Raw genomic sequence first — 27,427 nt, 5'->3', positions numbered from 1 at the left:
AAATTTCCACTATAATCCTCTATATACATCTGGTATATTCTATACAAAGCATGATCATGGTAACAATAGTAATAACTCTGACAATTCTTTAAAAGATGAAGTTTCTGGAAACGTGCATACTTACTTCCAGTACTGCTGGCTTGGGAGTTCAGTATTTTCTTCTACTGTGCTATTGTCAATACAGGTTAAATTATTGTCTTGTACCCAAGTTAAGTTCACTGTAAAGATATCAGCTCCTGAACTTATATTACAAAACCCTGTATGAAAAGAAACGTGAGCTTACATTAATATGATTGTTTTAAGGACCACCATAGTACTATTTTTTTCATTCTAGATAAGGGATGGCTTCCACGTGAGAGAGCAAAGTTATCATAATACTTCTTAGTTATCAGTTGCAGAAAATGTATCCTTCCTTTCTTTCTTAAGCCTATTCATGGATGATGTATGGGGCCATAACATGATTGCATCAGGACACTGGCTCTTCTAGTAAAGAAGAGCTGATCCTTTGATAGTTCTTAACTGTTGGTTCAGACTGTACCAGCTAGGCTTGTTTACTCACTTTGGAGCCCTTTTACTAAGCCGTGTAAGCATCTATGCATGCCCAACATGGGCAAAAATGGCGTTACCGCATGGCTACCATGTGGATCTTGCGTTAGTTTTTATTTTTGGCGCATGTCCGTTACGCACGCCCCCCCATTTTTTTGTTATTTTCTGGCGTGCATCAGCTATGCGTACCAAGTGGCATGCAATGCTGGTAACTTAACAAGCTTAACAAGCTAATGAGCACTAACAGCACTTAAGCAATAATGAGCATTAATTGGCACTGATTAGAATTTAGATGCATAACTCGCTACGCGTATTCCATAATGTTGTGCGCCGAACATCTAACACACACAGGCAAAAAAGCCTCTATGACAGCTTCAGATGTTATGGCTGGTCCTATTAGAGCAGCAAGCAGGTCCCTGGAGTAGCCTAGTGGTCAGTGCAGTGCACTGTAGAGAAGGAGACCCAGGCCCATATCCTGCTCTACCTGTTACACTTGTGGTGGACTGTGTGAGTCCTCCAAAACCCACCAAAAACCTACTGTACCCACATATAGGTGACACCTGCAGACATAAGTGCTATTGTAGTGGTGTACAGATGGATACACTAGGTTTTTGGTGAGTTTTGGAGGGCTCCCCATGCATTATAAGGGGGTAACGGTGAGATGAATACCTGGGAGCTTTTATGTGAAGTTCACTGCAGTGCCCCTCAAGGTGCCCCACTGCTCTGCTGGGATATCTGTGTGGCCAGTCTACAAAGAATGCTGGCTCCCTATACATTCCAATGGCTTGTTTTTGTGTGTTTTTTCCCTTGACCTTTTTTTCTTTTCAAAAATGGTCACAGAAGTAAAATACACAGAGCACATGGCCATTTCAGAAAAAAAAAAAATAATAAACATTTTTCTGCTTTGAAAATGGCCATCCTTTTTGGCCATTTTTCACAAAATCTCCCAAATTGCATTTAGATATCATATAAAAAAATGCCCTTTCACATGATTCAGTTTCAAGATTTATGTGATAAGACTGGCATAGAATGAACTGTATAGGTTTCTCTAAAATTTACATATTTTTACATATATAATACGTAACCCATACATGATTTTAAACAACAAAATTGTGATGTTTTATGTTTTTGAATGTATATTTACTCCACCTCTTGTGAGAAATGAAAAATATTGATGTTTACATGAAAATTTCATTTTAAAATGGACATAGCAAGTTTTTGAAATAAGCTTTAGAATTAGAGGTTATGCCCAACATTTTTATTACAGGTTATGCATTAAAATGTCCATTAGCACACAATATTTTACTTGCAATTAACACAGAAGCACTCTTATTTAGGAGATGGTAAGTGGGCCTTTGCTAACTGCACAGTTGTGTCAGTTATCACAAGATAGTTGTTGCACACTAAGGTTTTTTTTTTTATCAAACCATGCTAGCTGTTGCCACTTGGCAACTCCGATACAACCCATTCAAAATGAATGGGCTGTGTCAGCATTACTGCACTGGCAGCTGCTAGTGTGGCTTGATAAAGTGGGCCTAACTGTAATATACTTTCCTCACCTATTCTCCACCCATGCCCAGCCTAGTTACAACCCTAACACAAAAATTTCCTAACATGCAAATTAGTTTACAAACGTGGAGTGTGGTCTCTGGCCCTGATGGGAATATCTTCATCGATATCTTCTGTGATTTGGCAAGTCAAGATCTGATTTTGTCCTATTTCCCTTTCCTTTCTTCTCTTTTTCTGTTCTTTTCCCTACCTGCTGCTTATCTGCTTCATTGTGCACCTATTCTCCCTTCCCTTTGCCTTTAACTGTCATTGTAGTTCTTTTCTCTAGTTCATTGTAAGCCGCTTTGGGGCTGCATTCCATGGCAAAAAGCGGGGTATAAATGATCTAAATAAATAAATTTGCATGCTAACCCACTAATTCTATAAAAGTCACAAAAAAATTGCATGCAAAAATTTGGGCTTGCCCCAATTTACGCCCACAATTTAATTGAATAATTAGCTAATTAACACCAATAATTGACTTTTTAACAATCAATTGTTGGCACTAATTAGATTTAATTGGCATTTACACATGTAAAATTAGGCACCGGATCCGTGCAATTGAAAAAGAGGGCATGGAAATGGAAGGGGCATGGGTGAAACAAATTAATGCATATGATAGAATAATGGGGGTACACATCTAATTTAGGCGCATACATTTGGACCACATTTCAATGGGTGCAAACGGCTGTGCCCAAGGTTAGGTACAAATTCCGAGTGTAAGTGCTATTCCATAAACCATACCTAACTGTAAGCCAGATTCTATAAGTAGCACCTAAAAATCAGCACTGAAAATATAACACACTTAGGGGGTCTTTTACAAAGGCACGGTAACATTTTTAGCGTGCAATAATGATTAGCTCATGCTAAACGCTACAGATGCCCATAGGAATACATTTAGTGCACACTTATTTTTAGCGTACATTAAAAACGCTAGTGCATCTTTGTAAAGTACCCCTTAGTGTGATGCTATAAGGGGTAAATATCCTTTATGGAATCATGCTTAGTGCATAACTGCACCTAATTAGGTGCCTGCAATTAGACCTGTTATGAGCATGCCTAGTTATAGGCACCTACAGTTGTAGGCACCTACAGTTAGGCACGATTATATATGTGCATGCATAAAATTTAGGAAAACCCCCAAAATGCCCTAAAAGCACCCCAGCCACACCCTCAAATTGTTATGCGCTATAGGATTTATGCACTGATCGTTATAGAATACGATATGCACGTAAATCCTAATTAGGGCCAATTAGCGCTGATTAGTTTGTTAGTCAATTAAGTTATATGCATTAAAATGGGCACACATCCAATTTAACGCACATAACTCTGGGAACCATATAGCTAGTGTGGCTTGATAAAGCGGGCCTAACAGTAATATGCTTAGCTTTTGGCTATAAGTGCCTAAATCACTTTAGGAAAAGGACCCCTGAAAGAACACAGAAGACAAGATCCTGACACACCAGAAGGAAGTAATTTTATAATACTTTGCACATGTACTTTGTGCTCCTATAGGACTATTCAATATCACCCATTACTTTGTTCTATGTTAATCTAATCTAACCTATATAAAATATACCCAGTAATAGAATAACATGATAAATTGTATTGGGGTCTATTATACTTAACTTACAATATCATTAGTGCATAATTTATTTGAAAATTCTCTTCGGAAAAATACCATGATAAACTTCCTGCATTCAAAGCAATGCGGTAGCATCATATTAATTCCTAAGTTTTAAACACCATACAAATGTTTTCAACTTATCCTAGCTATCTTTTTTTTTTTTAATCATTTATTTAACATTTCTTGTTATTTCAGGACACTAGTACATCAAATGAACAAACGCACCTCTAGAAGTCTGGCTACATTTTTCATTTGCCCAGTCCATGCAGTCAGACCATGGTAGCACACGTGTGAATGAGGCAAATAAATAGTAGAGACTATAGGCAACAATGACATTATAATAAATAGATACGAGTGCTGATATCAGGACCATAGTGATACCCACTCCTAGAGAAAGGAGACAATAATAAAAACAAATAATTACAAATCCAAAACATGAAATTCCTTGGACTTGATTCAAGATTCCCATACTGCAATTTGATTTATAGAATTTTAATACTTAACCTGTGAGTACAAATGCTTCTAGAATATTTCTTTTCATTGGATGACATTATAGTCATAGATTTACAATGCTGTTGACGGAGGTTATCAAGCTATGTTACAGCTACAATGCACATTATTCATCATCATCATCAACAACAACAACTTTATTTGTTATACTGCAAATTCAAAATTATCTAAGTGGTTTACAAAGTAATAAACTAAAAAGGAGACAATAGACACAATAACACAGAAGAAGATGAAGGTAAAATTTACAATATGTATCCATTATGCTACAAAATTACCTTAACAAAAAAAAAAAAAGAAACAATAGAGAAACACAGAATCACAAACCCTTAACACATGTTAAAGGGCAGTAAGGCAAATTTTAGTACTGTAAAGCATGATATTTTAATTTGCCATAGCATACATACTAATGAGATGCAAAACATGCAAATGCATGTAAAATAGCCCATCCATATGTAAATATAATAATATAGCTTGTGGTGAACACTGCAAGCCATATTTGGAGTTATTTTACTGTCCAAGAGCATCAACCCACAAAGCCATCTTAAAAGGGCTGTCTGTACTGTGTCATTCCCCTAATCAAGACCTCTCCCTCAACCAAGAATATACCAATCAGGCCACCCCTGATCAAGGCCGCCCAATGATCATGGTCAGAATCTTAAAGAAGCCATCTTTGTTATTCTCCCAATCAACTGCACCTTGACATCATTCCCCTTAACTCTTTTGTTCTCAATGAATATATTACTAGGAACCCCAAGTTTATGAGTTGACGGCATTGCAGGACATGTATTGTCATGTAGATGTGGATGAATTATAAAATCAAAACATGGTGTCTGTAGATTACATTAAACACTGTCTTCCCCCAAATATTGGTTGCTACTTGTCCAGGAAAGGAGAAAGATCAGATCCAGATGTGGTGGGGCCTGTGAAATTTCAGAATGAGTGCCCTGAACTCATGGGCAGAGAAATATGCCCAAGCCAAGTGCCCTGATATCAGGGCCAGTTTAAGGGGTGAGTCAATGAGGCAATGGCTCAGAGCACTGAAAGTCTGCCACAGTAGCTTATTTATTTATTACATTTTAAAACTCACCTATCCAACATCTAGGCGAGGTACAATAAAACATTCATAAAAAAAAAACACAAACAGTACACAATCTTACAAATTACAAACTCTAAGAACTGAGAACCCTCATCAGCCAACTGCCCTAGAAAATAGCCAGGTTTTTAGCAATTTCTTGAACTGGAGAACAGATACCGATTGGTACATAACCAATGGTAACAAATTCCACAAATGAGGACCAGCAATAAAAAAAACTTGACTACGAATTTCCTCCAAACGTACCAGATGAAAAGATGGAACAACCAATAAATTCTGGTTTTGAGACCATAACGCCCGAAAATGACAATAAGACTGTAAACTGCACACTAAGGCCTTAGGAGCAACATCCTGCAATGCTTGAAACACTAATAACAAAAGTTTAAATTCAATACGCTGCACCACAGGCAACCAATGCAACAATCTCAACCAAGGTGTAATATGTGCCTCCCGACCCAAACACAAAAAACCCCGTGCAGCAGAGTTCTGTGCAACCTGTAAGGCCCACAAAGTTGTACGCAGCAACTCGCACAACAAAGCATTACAATAATCAAAATAAGGTGACACATAATTCTGCAGCACAGTATGAAAATCCTTCATGGAAAAAAAATGTCTGAAGTCTAGATATCATCCGCAGTTTAAAGAAAATAATCCTAACCATAGCACCCACTTGTGGTCTAAAAGACAGCCTCGTGTCCAAAATCACCCCTAAACTATGAAGCGAGAAAACCACTGGCACAAAAACAAAATCTAACTCAAATCCAGAAACTGGACATGGTTCTCCTAAATGGGACAACCACAAAATTTGTGTCTTCGCTACGTTCAGCGAAAGACCATTCGCATACATCCAAAGTTGCACTCTCTGAAAGGAAATCCTCACCAATGCAATAACATCATGTTTCTGAGAAGGAACAGGAAAAAAAATTGAAGATCGTCCGTATAAAGACGATAACTAATCCCCAGTTCAACCAGCACCTGACACACAGGACACATATAAAATTAAACAAAATTGTTGATAAGCAGGAGCCTTGTGGCACTCCAGAACCACAGTCTCGTGAGCTTGTTCCTTTGCTCCTGCTGCTGTGCTGTTCTTCAACCAACACAGGCACTAACTAGAACCACAGCACATTATTGTAAGGTGAAAACAGACAGTTCTTGTTCTCACATTTTAACGATGCTACAGTGCCAGCATGAGCACCAGCAGAAGAACAGCAGCACCATGGCAGGAGTGAAAGAAGAAGCTTCCACTATTATGGATAGGGAGGTTTGGGACTGGAAAGGGTAATTCTTAGGCCTGGGACTGGAAGGGGGGCTGATTTGGGGGCTAGAGAGGGGGAAGCAAGAGGGCTGGTGCTGTGGCTGGGGGAAGGGGGCTGATGATAGTAGATGCTGGCAGATGCTGGAGGAATGAGAAGGAAAAGGAAAACAAATACTATGCAGGAAGGGAGAAGGAAGAGCATATGAAGGGAAAATGGAGAAGGAGGGGCATAGGGAAAGGAAGATGCTGCAGAAAGGAGGCGGAGAGATAAGGTTGATGAATAGTGCAGAAAGAAATGGACAGGTAGGAGCTGTGAAAGGTGAGAAGGAGGCAGGATGGCAGATATTGGGAACGTGTGGAAGAGCAGAGATTCACTCTTAGGTGGAGACTTTAAGACTGGGTGTAAGATCAGAAGAAAATAGATTCTACGATTGGTTGAGTATTAAAAGTGTAAGTAAGGCATCTGAAGGCTTGGGAGGGATTGTATGTGTGGATTCTGGGAAAAAAAACAAAAACTAGGGGATTAGGTGGGAGAGATACTGCGGACTAAGAAACTGAGCAGAAATTGAAAGGATAACAAGGACTAGGTGAGGGGTATGAGTAGAACTGTGAGACCAAACTTAGGGGCAATTATACCCTTTATAAAATAGATTCCCAGGTCCAGCCCTAATAGTGCACTCATTCTGATCCACACATTTATATCTGCTCTAAGAAGTGTATTCTGTATATATAACCAGTGGCGTACCAAGGGGGGGGGGGGGGGCGGTGGGGGCGGTCCGCCCTGGGTGCACGCTGCTGGGGGGTGCCACGGCGCGCACCTGTGGGCTCCGACTTCACTAACTTCGCTCGTTCGCTGCAGCTCCCTCTGCCTGGAACAGGTTACTTCCTGTTCCGGGGCAGAGGGAGCTGCAGCGAACGAGCAAAGTTAGCGAAGTTGGAGCCCACAGGCGAGCGCTGCGGCACCCCCCCAGCGGCATCCACCCGGGGGGGTGTCATTTCACCGGGGGGGGGGGGGGAAGGTGTCATTTCGCAGGCGGGGGGGGGGGGGGGGCGCATCGGCGATCCGCCCAGGGTGCCATCCAGGCTAGGAACGCCACTGTATATAACACACCTATTTTACAAAATTCATACATATATTGTAACTAACAGACACTGCTCAAACTCCATCCCCAGGAAAATCCACGAGAAGACTGCATAAAAAGTAGGTGAATTCTTTCCAGACATCTATGTTTTACATGTGTCTACAGCTGCACGATTTTATAAGTACCAAATTCCAAGTGTAAACTATATTTTACATATGAAAAATGCTTTTTTAAAATTACGGCACCCTCCAAATGGACACGGATCTATTTTATTTATATGGAAATCATAACATAAATGAGATGTAATCCTTAGTTTTGTATCAAACATAGTACACATATTGAAGTTGAGTCCATTGAAGTCTGGGGCTTTATGATTCATTATAAATAAACACAGGCCATGTTTCACCCACATAAGGGCTGCATCAGGGGCTATAAAATAATAAATAATCAAAATGACACATTGGTCAAAAAATAATAATCATCATGACCTTGGATTGAGTGTCATCAATAAAGATTTCTTTGTGCTTTCTATTGATCTGCTTGGTTTGTTCCCACATTGGAGTTTGCAGATCGGTTGCCCTGTCGTTGGCTTGGACTTAGTCTAGGTTATACCTGCTGGACACTGTATTGGGTGAATTTCTTTAAAAAGGCAGTAAATAAATCCCAATAAGGGACCTGTTTACTAAGGTGCGTTAGCATTTTTAATGCGCCTAAAATTAGCGCACGTGCTAACTATGTAGGCACCTCTAGGCATATTAAAGACGCTGACACACCTATAACGTGGCTTAGTAAACAGGGCCCTAAATAAATACATAAATAAAATTGAAGAATAACATAACACTATACAAAAGCAACACAGAAGTGAATGGAAATACAGTACTAACCTCGTAAAATCGGCACTATCCTCCATATTGCTACTGGTCCTAGACTAGCAAACTGTCCAAGTGAACATTCCATGAAGAACAGAGGCAAGCCAGCAATTGCTAGCATAATTATGAAAGGAATGAGAAACGCACCTGAGGAAAAAAAATAAATAAATAAACTTAGCACATGTTCTGCAACGTTTGGAGAATGACATGGGGATGGGGAACCATAGTAAATTCGCAGTAACAGCAAAATTGTAAGAAGAATTACCATGGATGCAGGAGCAAAACTTTTTACTGCCCGATGAAAATGGTAAAAGCTTTGTTCCCATGGTCAAAACAAAATGCATTGTCACCACATATTACCACCAGCATCCACTATGAGCAGCTTAGAGGGGCCAGCTGCAGGGCTGTTACCTGTCCCGTGGCCACCAGACATGTGGAACACTTCACAGGGCCTGCCGCAGCTCCAAACAGAGCAGGAATCCTGGTAGAATGAGGACAGCGGGCCAATAGGGTCCCTATCTCTAGCAGGAAAGCGCATGAGCAGCAGTGCCCCGGCATTGCTCCACCACCGCAATGTGCTGAGGAGTGCCAGTGCTGCCAGCTCACCTACCACCAGCAGACTGGCAAGGGGTCAAGAGGAGCCCATCGTCTGAGGGAGCCACGGCTACCGCCTCTGCTTGGCCACCAGAAAGCTTCTGAAGGAGTCGAGGAAGCTGGGGTTTGCGGGCTTCCTATGCTCTTTGTGCCGGCAACACTGTCACTGCCACTGGGGCTTGTTCTGGATGCTTATTTTATAATGGCAATGTGCCTTTATCAATTCAATGGCCCCTAGTAGTGCTAAATGCTCTTATACAAACTGACTCCTGCTCTGAAGGAGCAAATCTGCACACGCACATTGCAGCTCCACCCCAGATCCACTTCAAACTATTCCCTTCTGAAACACTCACTTACAGGTTGTTTAAAAATAGGTTCAATTTTGTAGTGCACCTACTTGTTAAGTGTGTAAACTTTATGCACAATTTTTCACAGGTACAACATGTTCAAATGTTGTACATGTGAAATGTGAATAGAAAGCTTTATAAAATTGCTGTCTTACTGACAGGGCCCTGCAACAAGCCAGATAGTTACATACACCAGCCTGAGTATTGCATTAGTTTCAGTGAAGTTTCCAGGAAGAGTTAAATCTATATACAAGAGCATATTAGATACGTGTAACTGAATCATCCCCATTTTAGACAGCTCATAGAAGTAGGAATTGAGATGGCAGGTCAATATAGCTCAAGTTTCACCAGTATTTTAGAACAAAATCTGCCGACATACAGCCTGTTCTAAAATACAGGAGAAACGGACATTTATATGCTAGGGGGAGATTCTATATATGGCGCCCCAAAAAATCGGTGTTGAAATCAGTGCCGACTAAGTGTATTCTATAATCGGCACCTAGATTTAGGCACCAATTATAGAAACATTTCCGCGCGTAAATCCCAGATTTTGGCGCACTGGGCCATATTCTATAACTGTGCATGTAAATTTTGGAATGCTCACAAAACGCCCATTTCTCCACCCATAACCGCAGCCTAATTTGTCTGCGCACATTAGAAGTTTGGTGCACGCAGAATACGCTTAGCGAGTTGTGCGTGGAAATTCTAATCAGTGCCAGTTAGTCCTCTTATTGCTTGTGAAGAGCTGTTATCAATGCTGACTAACTTGTTAAGCCAATTAAGTTACACACGATGTTATAGAATCTGTCCCTTTTTTCCATTTGCATGCACTTGATATGTTTGATACATGCATATCCTGGCTTTAGGGACTTAGACATTTATGCAAGACTAGTAAAAAAGGCCCGTTTCTGGCACAAATGAAACGGGCACTAGCAAGGTTTTCATCAGAGTGCCGCCGCTCACCCCTGCACCCCCCCAGGGTGCCAGCGCTCCTCCCCTCAACCCCCCTACCCCGAGGTCGTCGTAGCCACTGCTCCCCCCTCCTCACCATACCCCCCCGAGGTCGCCGCCGCTCCCCCTCACCCTGTATGCCCTTCTCCCCCTCTATGGTCTCAGGACCCCTCTTCCATCCGCACCTCACTGGTCTCAGGACCCCTCCTCTCAGTTCTCAGGATCCCCTCCCCCCATCTGTCATCCCTGGACCCTCCCCCCTCTCATCCCTGGCCCCCCTTCCCCCCCTCTCTCTGGTCTCATGCACCCACTGTCAGTGTCTGTGGCCCCGCAGTGCAAGCAGGACGTGTGCTACAGCTGGTGCTCCCGTTCACTGTTGCGCTGAAGCTGCTGCTCTGTACTTGCAGAGGCTGAGTTGTAATATTTCCCAGTTGACTCCTAAGTGGCTAGATTTAGAACCTGTGAGCTGCTCCCGAGTGCAAAGACTGGGAGAAACAAAAGTTTCAGTCTTTCGTGCTCCTATGTGAAGGGTGACGTGTGCTGCAGCCTCGCCCCTTCATTAGTGCTGGCTGTTGTAAAAAAGAGTGAATGGGAGGACAGACAGACGCAGTTTCAGGCTGCCTTAACCTTTGTTTTTGCTTTTGTTTCAGCTGTTCCTCTGGTCCCGCCCTCATTTCCTGTTTGCGGAACAGCTGAAAGAAAAGGCAAAGCAAAGGTTAAGGCAGCTTGAAGCTGCGTCCGTCCATGCTCCCCTTCACTGTTTTTAAGAAGATCGAGAATTAATGAAGGGGAGAAGCTGCAGCACATGTCCCCCTTCAGATAAAGCGGATATCTCGGCCGCCTCAAGTTTCCGGCTTGAGGCTTCATTCAAATGTTGGAGGTGCCTTTTATTATATAGATAAATATTTTAGTGCCAGTTTATGTACGTATCAAACTCAAATAGGGTTTGTAAAATGAGGGTCAATGTCTTACCTCCACCATGTTTGAATGCTATGTAAGGGAATCTCCAGACATTTCCCAGTCCCACTGCATATCCAATCATAGCTAAGAGATACTCTGTTTTACTTGACCAGTTTTCACGCTCTAAGTTTTCACCAGTGTTAGTCACATTGGAATCCTGGTAATAGAAAACAACAAATCTGAACATAAATTACAATCTTGATGTTGTTAAAATTAACATTTAGCTTATTACGTCTTAGTACTGTGTTTCCCCGAAAATAAGACACTGTCTTATATTAATTTTTGCCCCCAAAAATGCGCTAGGTCTTATTTTCAGGGGCTGTCTTATTTTTCGGGGAAAGATCGGGGTTGGATCAGGGTTGGCCCGCCCGCTCTCCGTCGCTCCCGGAACTAACCTTAAACACCTCCTTTCACCTTTGCAGCAAGCAGCAGCAGGGCAGGCCATTCCTTCCTTCGGTGTCCCGCCCTCGCCTGACGTAACGTCCACGAGGGCGGGGCACGGAAGGAAGGAGAGGTCTGCCCTGCTGCTGCTTGCTGCGAAGGTGAAAGGAGGTGTTTAAGGTTAGTTCCGGGAGCGATGGAGGGTGGGGGGGGGGGGGGGTGGCCTGGAGGCGGCCTTGTCCGGCTCTCGGCGACCCTGCTTTCAAACAAAAATTTGCTAGGTCTTACTTTTGGGGGAGGCCTTATATCTAGCAATTCAGGAAAACCTCTACTAGGTCTTATTTTCGGGGGATGTCTTACTTTCAGGGAAACAGGGTATATATAACTTTTCACCAATTTATTCATATTACTTCAGGCTGTATTTTTGACACACAAAAGCATCTGATAAGCTAAATTATATAGACTTGCAGCATTTAAAACATCAATTGAAAAGAGAAAAAGAAGTAGAAGTTCAGTTATCAATGTGGGCTACTATTAAGATGTGCTATTTCACTGTTAACCCCAGTTATTAGTAACTAGGTCTCAGTGCATAAAGTGGGACCTGAGTTAAAATAGCATACGTTGACGGTAAAACAACGTGTCTAAACAGTAGTGGTAAAATAACATGTCTTAACATTGATCACTACACTCCTAATTGAATTATCTCGAGTTATACTATATTTAACTGTTCTATGATACATTACCCTTGATGCAGCCTGAAGGCAAAACATGGTCTTGTCAAGTATTTTAATAAAACATTTTATCTATTTATGACTCTGCTATGGTGATACTTGTAGTTTTTGTCAAATGAGAAGTTAGCCAACTGTGTGCATGACTCAAAGCAGGTGGTAATGCTGATGGGGATATGCACCAATGTGATAAACACAGTACATGCTCTGACCTGAAGATGCCACCAGATGGAGCTCTCCCAGTAAAAGGCTAGTATAATGACCAGAAAGGGCCACTAAAGGGAGCTCCAACTTACAGAAAGCTGGAGGGAAATGGTCTGCCCCTTTTTAGGATTAAGGACAGGAAGGCCCATCACAGAGGTGAAATGGGCATTTCTCTTTTAATTGGTGGACCTAGTTAAGAAGATTCTAGGCCCTTCTAGAAGTAGGAGGAAGAGCCCTGAAAGTCACGGAGAAACTATTAATAGCCCCATAAAAAGGCACTTTCTAGGAGAAGGAGATCTTGAAACAGAAGGAAGGATGCCAAATGACTGGTGATTGGAGACCAGCAAGATGGACCAAACCAGGCTGGAAACCCCGGGATACAAACCCCAAAGGAAAGGATCCATAAGAACTTAAGAAACAAGGTACTTATCTAAATCCCAAAATGATAGGAAGGATAAAGGACTATGTTATGGACCACAGTGTGAAGGTAACACTGTGTCCTTTGAACTAAGACTCTGATATTAACAGCTGGGGGTGGAGGACAGGACTGTAAAGTTATGGAGAATGTTAAGTGCTGTCCAAGGGCGGAGGCTGTTTTACTGAGACTCCAATTCTTCTTAAGGAGGGCTCAGTTGGAAGACTATTTTATGCCTTATCTGTGTGAAGAAGTCCCCACCCCCCCCCCCCCCACACACACACACACACCGAGTGGATAGAAAAGGCTAGAGGAAGCTAATTTGAATAATGGCAGTATGAATACAAAATAATTTGCATATTATCTTCAGCCTGATAACCAGTGTGTTGAATTGCATGATAGGAGCCAGATGACCAAGGAAAAGTACCAGAATTGTTAAAAAGTCTTTGAAAGACCATCCCGGAGGTGTTAGGAAAGAAGAACCAGGGTTATACAATAGTCACCTTAAGGTTAAAGAGGATCCCTAACCTTGACACCGATCATATTAGCTGTTATAGAGAGAAGCTGTCTCTGAGCAAAATTCATGAAGGTAAAACTGCTGTGAGCCATGCAGGATTAGGTTGACAGGCTGTGGAACATAAGGGGATCATCTCAGTGGAGTGGGTTGTTGGCTACAAAGGGCTCATCACAATTATTAGTATAAAAATGTATATTATTTAAGCGCTGCCCAAACTACACCCTGAGCATCCACTCTCTACATGATAATGCATGTACTTACAAATAGTGAATTTTAAAAAATTGCTACTTATATGTATAGCATAATGTGCATGTGTAAATGTCATCTAAGCCTTCTAAAATTGCCTCCATAGTGTCAGAGCCTCAGTACTCAGAAAACCTGATGTTGAGTCAGATCCTCTAACTGTATCTAAATCTGCTGCCTTTCTAGGTTTGGGAAGTGATGATGCAGTGATTTGTTGCCTGCAGGTGCGCATAATGAGTAGTCAGTTTATCCACCTGAGCTAGGCCAAAAAGAGAAACCAAGCTGATAGTCCTAGAAGCCAGTGTACCCTACCTAGGAGGAAGTGTTAACCATGATGTGGCAGAGGGGAGGGGAAGGGAAGGCAAGGGAAGAATTATACCTCCCAATGCCCAGAGAAAGAAGATAAGAATGAAGGCACGAGGGAAATAGCAGAAAAATGTCTTGTGAGGCATGAGACAAACTTAGGGGAGAAGTTTAAAGCCCCCCCATACATACTATCCCATCACTCAGAGTCCCCCCACTCCAACCCCAGCCTCTTACCAATTTTTCTAGAAAATCACCCCAATAAAATGGTTGGTTGATGACCACCACAGGAATTCTTCCAATTCAAATCTTAGTAAATAACCCTAGATTTTGATGAATATTTACAAAACATGGCAGTTTTTTGTATGTAGTCTTTGTACCTGTTTGGGTACAAAGATTACATACCTGTTTGGGTTTCTTCTGGGTACTTGTGACCTAGACTGGACACTGTTGGAAGCAGGATACTGGGCTAGATGGACCATTTGTCTGACCTAGTATGGCTAGTCTTAAATTCTTATGACCTGTATTTATAAACATATAAAAATTGAAATTTACTATATTCACACAACTCTATCACTAAGAAACTTCAAGATGTACATAACACAGCTATCAGGCTTCTCTGCCAAGCTGGCCAAATATGACTGGGTATCTCCTCTCTTCAAAGAACACCATTGGTTGCCTGTTGTCTTCTGGATACAATATAAAATGCTTTTGTTGGCCTTCAAGGCCTTTCACATTGGTTGCCCTCCTTATCTCACTTCCCTCCTAATTCCCTATACCCCAGGTGAGCTTTGCAATCCCTTAATGACTATCGGATGGTTCTTTCTAGCCCCCGTCTTGCCAATCTTGCCAAGTACAAAAGGACTAGAAATAGCACTTTCTATTTTCTGGCACCTATGATGTGTACAGTTTCCCTAGCAAGATCCGTACCGAGCTATCCCTGCCCAAGTTTAAGACTGACATTAAGACATGGCTTTTTCAGCAAGCTTTCTGTGACTAGTTAACTAGACCTCTGTGGGTTTTGACCAAAATGATAAAGGGGATGAAACTCCTCCCATATGAGGAAAGGTTAAAGAAGTTAGGGTTCTTCAGCTTGGAAAAGAGACAGCTGAGGTCTACAAAATCCTGAGTGGTGTAGAACAGGTATAAATGAATCAATTTTTCACTCTTTCAAAAAGTACAAGGACTAGGGAGCACTCAATGAAATTACATGTAAATACTTTTAAAACAAATAGGAAGAAATATTTTTTCCACACAAAGAATAGTTAAGCTCTGGAACTCTTTGCCAGAAGATGTAGTGAGAGCAGTTAGCATATCTGGGTTTAAAACATTTTTGGACAAGCTCCTGAAGGAAAAGTCCATAGCCCACTATTGAGACAGACATGAGGAAGCCGCTGCTTATCCTGGGATTGGTAACATGGAATGTTGTTGCTATTTGGGTTTCTGTCAGGTACTCGTGACCTGGATTGGCCACTGCTGGAAACTACTGCTTATCCTGGAATTGGTAGCAACAACGAGGGTGAAAGTGTGGAAAGTTCCAAATGACCAAGGCAAACAAGGAATAAGAGCATCCAAGAGTTTATTTGCCAAAAATATATTGAAACAAAGACCCTACTCGGGCCATGTTTCAGCACAAAGCCTTCCTCAGGGGTCACGACAGTGCAAATAAAGTAAGCTTCGCAGAGTCTTTTAAAAAGGAAAAAAAAACTAAAAGTGCTGGAACAAAATACGCTGTAGAGGCCAGATTGCTATTTGGGTCTCTGTCAGGTACTTGTGACCTGGATTGGCCACTCCCAGAAGCAGGATACTGGGCTAGATGGACCATTGTTCTGACATAGTATGGCTATTCTTATGTTCTTATATTGAAAACTAGTAAAAAAAAAAAAAGCCCGTTTCTGAAAGAAATGAAATGGGTGCTAGCAAGGTTGTCCTCTAATGGCAATTATGTTTTTAAGGGAACTGTTAGGAGAAAGTATGTGTGAGAGAGTGAATGAGTATGTGTGAGAGAGAAAGAGTGTATGTCAGAGAGAGTGTGTGATTGAGAGAGCCAGAATGTGTGTGTCTGTCTGTGTGAGTGAGAGAGTGTAGTGTGTGTCCCTTGTGCACCAATTATGCTCTCTCCCCTGCATTCATCCATATGCAGCAAACGTCCTCTGTGCCCTGCCCCCTCCATCCATCGTAGTGCAGCAATTTTCCTCTGTCCCTTGCCCTCCCCCCCCCTACATGTGCATCAACTCTGCATTCTCCCCTGTCCTCTCCTCCATCCACCCATATCCAGGGCCCCCCTCCCTCCATCTCTCTCCCCTCTGAGTTCCAGCCCCCCTCCCCTTTGAATTCCAGGACCCCCTCCCTCCCCTCCCCTTCCCTTCGAGTTCCAGGATCCCCTCCCTCCCCTCCGAGTTCCATGCCCCCCATTCTCGTTCGAGTTCCACACCCCCGCGCCTTCCTCCCTTTCTCCCTCCCCTTCGAGTTCCAGGATGACCCCCCTCCCCTTCCCTTTGACTTGCACGATGCCCCCTCCCTCCCTCCCTCCCTCCCTCCAAGGTCCACGCCACCCTCTCCTCCGACTTCCACGCCCCCGCGCCTCCCTCCCTCTCTCTCTCTGCCCTCCAAGCATGACCTGTCCTCCGGCAGCCCCTCGCCTTCCTAAGTGCTGGCTGTATTTTAAAAATTCTTATCTTGGGGTGCGGTGTCCACAGTGAAGGCGAGCAGCGCATCAAATTGCCTTCGCATGTGTCTCAGCTCTGCCTCTGGTCCTGCCCTCATTTCCTGTTTCCGGAAGGGCGGGACCAGAGGCAGAGCTGAGATGCATGGAAGGCAGTTTGAAGTGCCGCTCGCCTTCACTGTGGACGCCGCACCCCAAGGTAAGAATTTTTAAAATACAGAAAGCACTTAGGAAGGCGAGGGGCTGCTGGAGGACAGGTCGTGCTTGGAGGGCAGAGAGAGAGAGAGGGAGGGAGGCGCGGGGGCTCAGAGTTCCCTCAAGGGCGGGGCGATTACAAACACTACATGGCTTAACGGCTTCACTGCCACGCTGCCACGGAGTCAGCTTCATAACGTTGGAGGTGCGAATTATTATATTAGATGATGATTCCAGGGACACTGTGAGGGTAATTCTATAAAGAAAACACTAACATTTATGTTTCAAATACACATGTAAACTACGAGAGTACCTGCATCTATACATCTTTATGCACACATGTATGTAAATGCCAAAATTCTGACTATGCGCAATTAGATAAATGAGTATATTTTCAATAGCGCATAATTGTAAGATGGGTGGAGTCCAGGCAGATCATGGGTGGGTCTCACTTTACAGTGGGTCTCACATTTACAGTACAGACTCGATTATCCGACCTTCACTAATCTGACCATCCGGCATATCCGACAGACCCTCCCCCCCCCCCAGGTGACACCATCGTATTTATTTCTATTAAAAATCTTTGTTTTAGAACAATTTTTGAAAATCTGGAACTCTATGCCTTTGGTTTATGCATTGTTTGAGGGGTTTATGCATAGGTGGTCGGTGGCCCAACTGTTTTGGGGAGGCTAAAGGGGGCGGGGATAGGGGTGGGGCCAGGGGTGGAGCTTAAATCCATAATTGTCTGATAACACACAGAAAAAATAAATAAATAAAAATAAAAGTCACAATTAATACCTTTTATTAAATTTAGATATTAGATATGTATCATATGTCAAAGAATAAAGTGGTTGCTCAAAGCATATACTAACCACAATCGCTCAACTGCAAAACACTATGCACAACTTTGTGCGAAAACACACTCAGAACCTTACTGTACCATAAATATTACACTGGGCAGAACCTAATACACCAATATACCACCCATATGGAAAATGCAGACCATCAACAATATGAAACAAGGGATCATAATATCACAATTCTCATGTAGAGCCACAAAACATCCTAATTCATGTTTAATGTGGGATAAAATGCCATACATAAGTAAATAAATATAAACTTTTAATGTTGAGCACCTGATTCACAAAGTGGACATATTCCAAACACTATAATGAAAACAAAATGATTTTTTCTACCTTTGTTGTCTGATGACTTTGTTTTTCTGATCATGCTGGCCCAGTATTCGATTCTGACGCTATCTGTCCTCTTAACTCCTTTTCCAGGGCTTCCTTTCCATTTATTTCTTTACTTTCTGCCTTTCTTCTTCACTTCTTGTCCTACATCCGTAAGGCCCCAACTGTATTATCGAAATGAAAGATGGCCAGCCCAAACTGCTTCGCTGACATTATTGACAAAATCTTTGGGCGGTCCCAGCTGCACTGTGTTTTCGGTGTCCTCATTTCGATTAGGGGTGATAATGATAAACGTCCGCAGTGCTGGGTGTTACCTGGTAGCTTAGCATATACTCTCCATTCTCTACCCTCCAGGTGTTCCTTGCTGTGTGTGTGATGTGCTCCCTCACTGCCCCCCATTCTCTCTCTCCTTTGTTGAAGCAGGCAGCCTCTGGTCCCTTGGAGGCAACACATTCTTGCACCTCAAGTTCAAGGTAAGCTCATACCTCTCAGCCACCTCTTCCCTTTCTGCTATGTAGATGCTAAACAAACACTTCTTGCATCTTGCAGGACAGCTGGTCGAGGATTGCAAGAGACAGCAGTGGACTGTAATACACTGCACTCTGAGAGCCATGATTGTTTCTACCCAATTCATTGTACAGATGTCTTGTTCTCTATTGGACACACTCAGTTGTGGCTGCCTGTGGGGTGGGGAGGGGGAGAGGCCCTGACAATGGATGTGTGCATCCCTCATGGTCAAGGGCTCCCCATTCTATGTTCTCTGCATTCAAATCTTACCTCTATTTTCAACAGGTTCACGGGTATCCACAGCTGGTAGTTTTTCTCCCCCTTTGCACCTCATGTGTCTCCCCGCTAGGTTCCATCCTTCTTTATGTGGTGAATCCCAGTCCCCTTTTATGAAGTTCCCACCCATTCTCAAGGTTGCTGGGGGTGGGAAGGAATATATGCACTGAATGTCTTTTCCCACATTATTCAGCACAGTCCTGCAATCCTCCATAGTTATGGAAAAACAACATTTCTACATTCTATCCTGCAAACTATTTTCAAGGTGGCCACAGATGCGTGCCTACCACGGACTTGAGCCCTTAAGTCATGGTGAGGGAGAGGGTTTCTGGTTACAGTTCCTAATCCAAATGACCTGCAAGTGGCTACAACATGGTGGCTAGAGTGGCCTAGTGGTTAGAGCACCAGTCTTACAATCCAGAGGTTGCCAGTTCAAATCCCACTGCTGCTCCGTGTGACTTTGGGCAAGTCACTTAACTCTCCACTGCAAACTTAGAGCTATCCTGTAACCAAGAAATATCCAGAGTACCTGAATGTAACTCACCTTGAGCTACTACTGAAAAAGCTGTGAGCACAATCAAAATAAATACAAAAATATACATTTGTCCCCTAGCCTGTGCCCTTCTGTACCTGTTGTATTATATTGTGATGATGTAAACATCCATCTAATGCTTTTACCATTGTTTTCCCTTTTCTCCTCAGCACTATATACCATTGCTCATTGTGAAAAGATGACCCAGCTGTTTGTAGCTCCTTTGTGGCCCCCACCAATGTGGTTTGGTTGTGGGTAAGTGTGTCTGGTGATCAGAGAGCAAACATCATCTAGGTGCTACCTATGGTTATCTGCAAGTTTCTACTTGGCAGATCACTAGTGCTAGACAACATACCTATTATTTACACAACTCTGTGCTGTGGGGCTCTATGGTAAGGGGAGGGAAAGCCTGGATGGATCAACCCCAGCATTTGATAATATGTAGTGCACAAAGTAGAGACACACACTCTGTTATATTGACAAATATCAAATGTGTAATTTACAACAAAAAACATAAGTGTTGCCATACTGGGAAAGACCAAAGGTCCATCGAGCCCAGCATCCTGTTTCCAACAGTGGCCAATCCAGGTCACAAATACCTGGCAAGATCCCAAAAATATACAAAACATTTTATACTGCTTATCGCAGAAATAGTGGATTTTCCCCAGTCCATTTAATAACGGTCAATGGACTTTTCCCTTAAGAAGTCATCCAAACCTTTTTAAAACTCCGCTAAGCTAAACCGCCTTTACCACATTCTCTGGCAACAAATTTCAGAGTTTAATTACACGTTGAGTGAAGAAAAATGTTCTCGGATTCCTTTTAAATTTACTACATTGTAACTTCATCGCATGCCCCCTAGTCCTAGCATTTTTGGAAATCGTTTCAAATCTACCCACTGTCCAAATGTGGTGTTACTGGTGGCCACGTCCTCCTCCCTGAATGGCCATTTGTAGCAGGCTAATGAGCAGCACCAGGAGCAACCTCACTGCCCTAAGGTACTGCTCATTAGCCTGCCACATTGTCCCCAACTCCTGCCTCATTCCTGACACCTCCTGCAGCAACTGGTTTTGCCCATCAACAAGTTGCTGTGCTGGGGCAGGAGATGTGGCTGGGGCAGGAGATGTGGCTGTGGCAGGGGATGTGGTTGTGGAGGGGGATATGGCTGCGATGGCTGAAGGTGGTGGGGCCACCTCTTCCACGGCCTTCTCCTCCACGATGATGTCCTCCTGGCCTGCCTCCTCCTCCTCGGCCGCCTCCTCCTCCTGCTGCTGGCGCCCTGTGTATGTAAAAGGATTGTCTTTGAGATCAGCACATCCAACATGGCTTGCATAGTGCAGGAGCTGGCTGGTCTGAGGCGGGGGAAGGGGAAAGGTGTGGGGGTGGGGTATGAGATGCATGAGATGACATGACAGGGAACCCTGGATGCTGGTCTGACAAAGAGTACACAGGCAGACCACACTCATTGCTCAGCAGCATGTTTGCATTATGATTTCTGACTATGGTTGGCTTAACATTTTGGTTTTGTGCTTTTTTTTTTTTTTGGGGGGGGGGGGGAGCACATAACTTTAATATGAGGCCATGACATCCACTAAGAGTAGGACCTCAGGCAGGAATACCATGCACCCCAGAAAGGGGGATACAGAAGTGAGGCATGTCATCTCATTCATCTCAGAGGTGGTTAGTTGGAAGTTGCAGCCACACTCGTGGGAGGGTAGCTGCAACCTCGGGCCTTGAACTGGGACAGAGGTGTTATGACTTACTAGTTGCCTATTAGCCACATGGAAACTGATATTGTACAGGACATTTGCATTATTAAATAAATACATTTACAAATGAGTACAGGTGCCCTGTTTATAATACTTACGTCGAGCCCTGAGGCGCCGTCTCACTGCCCTGATTATTTCTGGGTTGTCCCCCCTGATGCCAAACCATCTGCAAGATACAATTTTGTACACCAGGAGTCAGGGGATGGCCCTTCTTGCCCTCACAACACAAATGATGGGGGGGGGGGGGGGGGGGAACATTACATTGGTACAGATGGTGTCATTGAGGTGGACATGAGGACAGAGACTACTGTTTGTGTGCAGTATTGTAGGGATGTGGGAATGTTTTTGCTTTCTAGTACATAGATTCTATTAATGAATGTGCATGTTCACATATCAGTGATTACCATTGAATGCAGATTCCAGTTTGTGCTTACACTGCTGAGGGAGCTCTTATATGTGTAGCTACAGGAGCCCCTGATAGCCCAGGAGGGGTGGGGGAGCAAACACTTACCTCTCCAGCCTGTCCCTTATCTCACGCCAGGCTTGGATACAGAGAGTCCTGGGGGGCAGGTGGCGGTGGTGGGAGAACAGAATACGCCTGTGCTTCAAGCACAGGTGTACTAGCAGGAGATTCTCTCCGACAGAGAAGTTTGGCTTTCTCCTCAGAGCCATGTTTCTCAGTGAATAACCGTTGGAAAGCGTGCATCGCCTTATATGGATGCCCATGCGTGATGGACGTCCTTACATGCACAGCTCCATATATGGATTATCATTCCATATATGGATGTCAGTACGTGCAAGTCTTGGTATCTGTAATGGCTCCACACATGGACGGCCGTGATGCATGGACGTTCATGGACTGTCGTCACGCATGCGGGGCCTACATGTGGAGTTTTCCTTATATGGGAGTTTTCCTTATATGGATCATTATCAAATGTGCGAACTTCACATATACACAAAATTCCCATAACTGCATGTTCCGCAAGTACAGTGCATGTAGTTGCGGACATCCAGGTACGGGGAAAATATAAGGAGCATTGAGAAGTATAAAGTACAGTAACAAGGACGTGTTTCTCACATAACCCGTATTTTTCGTATATTTTGGCCGCCCCTGATTTGGCCGGTTTCAACAGCGATAATGGAATGTCTAATGGCGGCCTTTTTCCTATAGTTTGGCCGTCCCTGATTTGTCCGGCTTCGACCGTATTATCGAAAAAAAAGATGGCCGGCCATCTTTTTTTGAAAATACGCTTGGCTGTGCCCATTTCCGGGGCCGGCCACGGAGATGGCCGGCGCCGTTCGATTATGCCCCTCTTGGTCTGTCCAAGTGTGGCAATACTTACGTACTTATATACTTATGTACTTATGCAATTTCTCTAAATGGGTTAGTTTTGTGCATACCATGACAGGAACGAACCTCACTCCTCAACCAGAGTATATGGAGTATGATCTCAGTCTCTCAAATCATCATAGTGCTTGAATTGTGCCAAAGAAATCTTTTTGGAGTTCATAAGATGTAACATCTATAGGGAATCTATCCAGCTGTGCTTGGAAGTTCTTTTTAATCAAGCCTGTGGCACCCAGAATTATGGGAAAGACTTGTATATCTTTCTGCTACATTTTCTTGGTCTTGGACTATATTTCTAGGGGGGGGGGGGGATCTTCCATCTCTCCATGCAATTCACCGAGTAAATGCTTTGGGTCGACACCTCTATAATCAATGCTGTTCTGGTGTGGATTTTTTACCACTCTGGTTTTCTGGCATTCAGATTTTTATCAGTCAGGATGGGGATGTCCCTGGTGATCATAACCCCTTTGTTTTCCACATTTCTCTTAGGGTCATGATTCCAGTGCTTTTCCAGTACGCTGATGTTTAATGCTTATAGAGTTTCCAATGAATGAAATGTGCCACCTTGTTGTGCCTTTCTGTATAAACATTTTTCACCATCAGCATTTCACAGCCAGCCGTGAGATGAGCAACTGTTTCTAGCTCTTTAATATCTACAGATGTGTGTTGTAAATTTATGTCTGCTTCCCATATTTTCTACATTAATTTATGCACATGAGCTTAGATTTTCAAAAGTATGTCTGCTAATTAGTGACAAGCCTGCTCTAGCCCTTTTCCAGGGAATACTTCTGCTCAGTCCAATAAACTTACATATGTGCATATAGGCGGTGCACACATAATTTTACTCACATATTGGATAAGTAATTTTATATAAGCTTATTTCTGCAGAAATAAAATTGCAGTTTCCATCAAAGACCTTGATGGAAATAACATAGTTTTTCTACCCAATTTCAAACTCCCATACAAATACAACGTTCCTATAGGGAATGATCATATAGCAAAGGACTCACGGTTTTCTCTTTCTTCTTTCTGCAGCAGTTGAAGAATCCAGGCAGTGAGATGCTGCTTCTGTTACCCATCTCTTTCAACTACCCTTTGTGAATTTGGAAGTGAATTATTGGAGACACTCTGCTCAGTGCTGTTCCTTCTTTATTTCTGATTGTCTGTTCCAGATGTGCTCAACTTAAAACTACCCTGACCAGGAACCAGGTAAGGAAATAAGCTGGTTGGTGCTCTACTATTAGGTTGAGTAAGATAGGTACAGTAACCACCACCCATTGTTGCAACAACAATAATGGAAAAAGGACTATATGTTTGCCTGGTGCAGGTTTTTTTTAAATGAGGTTTTGTAAACACAGGGCACAGATCAGGAGGAAAGTCTACTCTTAGTACTAGGACTGAATTCTGCCAATTTGGTTAGTAGGGAATTATTCCTATTACAATTACACTCTTAGCTATTAAGAAAATACAATAACAGGATTCCAGGGACACTGTGAGGGTAATTCTATAAAGAAAACGCTAACATTTATGTGGCAAAGAAAGTACAATAACATGCAGTAAAACTAAGTAAAAATATTGTCAGGAGTGATGCATTTTACCAGAAATAGAACAGCTAAGCCTGATACTTACTCATACCAAGGAATTTATTCTGAAGACAGTTCTTACTTATTTTTATATACCAATTTAGTCCACAAGGAGGGGCATAATTGAAAGGGATGTCCTGGTTTTGTTGAAGTCGTCCTCGCAAAACGTCTCGATGGAGGGGCAGGGAAACCCGTATTTTCAAAACAAGATGGATGTCCATCTTTCGTTTCGATAATACGGTCAGGGACGTCCAAATTTTGAAATTTAGGTTGTCCCTAGAGATGATCGTCCCTAGATTTGACTGTTTCTGATTTTTGGCGATAATGGAAATCAAGGACATCCATCTCAAACGACCAAATGCAAACTCTTTGGTCATGGGAGAAGCCAGCATTCGTAGTGCACTGGTCCCCCTGACATGCCAGGACACCAACTGGGCATCCTAGGGGGCACTGCAGTGGACTTAATAAATTGCAACCAGGTACATAGCTCCCTTACCTTGTGTGCTGAGCCCCCCCAAAACCCACTACCCACAACTGTACACCACCACCATAGCCCTTACGGGTGAAGGGGAGCACCTAGATGTGGGTACAGTGGGTTTCTGGTGGGTTTTGGAGGGCTTGCTGTTTCCTGCACAAACGTAACAGGTAGGGGGGGGTATGGGCCTGGGTCCACCTGCCTGAAGTGCACTGCACCCACTAAAACTGCTCCAGGGACCTGCATACTGCTGTCACGGACCTGAGTATGACATCTGAGGCTGGCAAAAAATATTTTGAAAGATATTTTTTGAGGGTGGGAGGGGGTTAGTGACCACTGGGGGAGTAAGGGGAGGTCATCCCCGATTCTCTCCGGTAGTCATCTGGTCATTTCGGGCACCTTTTGTGCCTTGGTCATAAGAAAAAACACAACCATGTAAATTAATCCAAATGCTCGTCAGGGACGCCCTTTTTTTCCATTATGGGTCGAGGACTTCCATGTGTTAGGCACGCCCAAGTCCTGCCTTCGCTATGCCTCTGATATGCACCCTTGAACTTTGGCCGTCCCTGCGACGGAAAGCGGTTGGGGACGTCCAAAATCGGCTTTCATTATACTGATTAGGAGGACCCTGTGAGAAGGACACCTATCTTCCGATTTATGTCGAAAGCGAAAGAAGGGCGTCCTTCTCTTTCGAAAATGAGCCCAAAAGCCAGTTCCAAAGTTTAATGCCTTTGTCCTCACTCAGCATCTAAATAAGTGATACAAATTTTTTGTTTTGGAAGCAGAGACATTTGAAGTACTGAAATTACTGAACTTCATAAATATTTTTAAATGCAATTGAAAACTAGAACTAAAATTTAGCACCTAAAGTTATGTGCCTTTTATACACTAAGTGCTGGCTAGTCTATAAAGGACATGTACCCTTTCTAGAATAGTGCTCAGTGCATAAAATTTTCAGTGCTGGTTTTTTAGAGCCACGTATAGAATTTACCCCCATATATAAGTAGAGAGGTGTGGTAGCCGTGTTAGTCCACTCTTAAAGGTTATCAATAGAAATCAAACAAAATAAAACATGGAAAAGAAAATAAGATGATACCTTTTTTATTGGACATAACTTAATACATTTCTTGATTAGCTTTCGAAGGTTGCCCTTCTTCCTCAGATCGGAAATAAGCAAATATCTGCTACCACATTTGCTTATTTCCGATCTGAGGAAGAAGGGCAACCTTCGAAAGCTAATCAAGAAATGTATTAAGTTATGTCCAATAAAAAAGGTATCATCTTATTTTCTTTTCCATGTTTTATTTTGTTTGATTTCTATTGATAACCCCCATATATAGAATCTGGGTTCATATGTGCACTCAAAAATTTTCAAGACCACAAAATATTCCTAACATCAGCGGGAGATAAAAGTCCTGGCATTGGAATTAAAGCTTTCGGAGTCACAGCTCTCCATGTCATCAAATGAGCTAAATAACTATAGACACTGACAGGAACATGTAATCTGAAAATGAATGGGTAGGAAATTATTTGTGTTGGAGTAGGCAGTTACATGCAAATCTATAGGGTGTAGGTTGTAATTTAATAACTTTACTTCCTGACATGTTGAAATAATGAGGCTAGATTTATATAAGTACACAAGTATTGCCATACTGGGACAAACCAAAGGTCCATCAAGTCCAGCATCCTGTTTCCAATAGTGGCCAATCCAGGTCAAATACCTGGCATGATCCCAAAAAAGTACTAAACATTTTATACTGCTTATCCCAGAAACAGTGGATTTTCCCCAAGTCCAATTTAATAATGGTCTATGGACTTCTCCTTTAGGAAGCCGTCCAAACCTTTTTAAAACTCTGCTAAGTTAACCACCTTTACCACATTCTTCGGCAACGAATTCCAGAGTTTCATTACACGTTGAGTGAAGAAAACTTTTCTACAATTCATTTTAAATTTACTACTTTGTAGCTTCATCGCATGCCCCCTAGTCCTAGTATTTTTGGAAAGCATAAACAGGCGCTTCACATCTACCCGTTCAACTCCACTCATTAATTTATAGACCTCTATCATATCTCCCCTCAGCCGCCTTTTCTCCATGCCGAAGAGCCCTAGTCGCTTTAGCCTTTCCTCATAGGGAAGTCGTCCCATCCCCTTTACCATTTTTGTCGCTCTTCTCTGCACCTTTTCTAATTCCACTATCAGGCTTATTTTCGAAAGAGAAGGGCGCCCATCTTTCGACACAAAAATCGGAAGATGGGCATCGGCATAATCGAAAGCCGATTTTGGGCGTCCTCAACTGCTTTCTGTTGAAGCGATGACCAAAGTTCACGGGGGCGTGTTGGAGGCGTAGCGAAGGTGGGACTGGGGTGTGCCTAACACATGGGCGTCCTCGACCGATAATGGAAAAAAGAAGGGTGTCCCTGACGAACACTTGGATGACTTTACTTGGTCCTTTTTTTCTTACGCCCAAGCCACAAAAATGTGCCCTAAATGACCAGCTGACCACTGGAGGGAATCGGGGATGACCTCCCCTTACTCCCCCAGTGGTCAATAACCCCCTCCCACCCTCAAAAAATGTTTAAAAGCAGGTCCCAAGAGCAGTTTTAGTGGGTGCAGTGTACTTCAGGCAGGCGGACCCAGGTCCACCCATCCCCCTACCTGTTACACTTGTGGTGGTAAATGTGAGCCCTCCAAGACCCTCCCGAAACCCA

General features: G+C 43.0%; 1 protein-coding gene across 1 annotated transcript in view; it reads right to left on the bottom strand.

Annotated features, from left to right (window-relative positions):
• The window catches only part of LOC115474101 (sodium- and chloride-dependent neutral and basic amino acid transporter B(0+)-like), a 72,640-nt gene extending 48,782 nt beyond the window's left edge, over positions 1–23,858 (bottom strand). Inside the window, exons 1-5 of the mRNA XM_030209428.1 lie at positions 23,672–23,858; positions 11,398–11,542; positions 8,549–8,680; positions 3,947–4,108; positions 125–257 (exon numbers count right to left, since the gene is read on the bottom strand). Of these exons, the coding sequence (XP_030065288.1) occupies positions 125–257; positions 3,947–4,108; positions 8,549–8,680; positions 11,398–11,542; positions 23,672–23,740 (641 nt within the window). The 5' untranslated portion in view covers positions 23,741–23,858. The remainder of the gene's footprint in view (positions 1–124; positions 258–3,946; positions 4,109–8,548; positions 8,681–11,397; positions 11,543–23,671) is intronic.
• Between the last annotated feature and the right edge of the window lie 3,569 nt (positions 23,859–27,427).

Source organism: Microcaecilia unicolor, chromosome 7 (assembly GCF_901765095.1).
Source record: "Microcaecilia unicolor chromosome 7, aMicUni1.1, whole genome shotgun sequence".
NCBI lineage: Eukaryota > Metazoa > Chordata > Amphibia > Gymnophiona > Siphonopidae > Microcaecilia > Microcaecilia unicolor.
The sequence above is the reverse complement of the archived record's forward strand: the minus strand, read 5'-3'. Positions and strand labels throughout refer to the sequence as shown.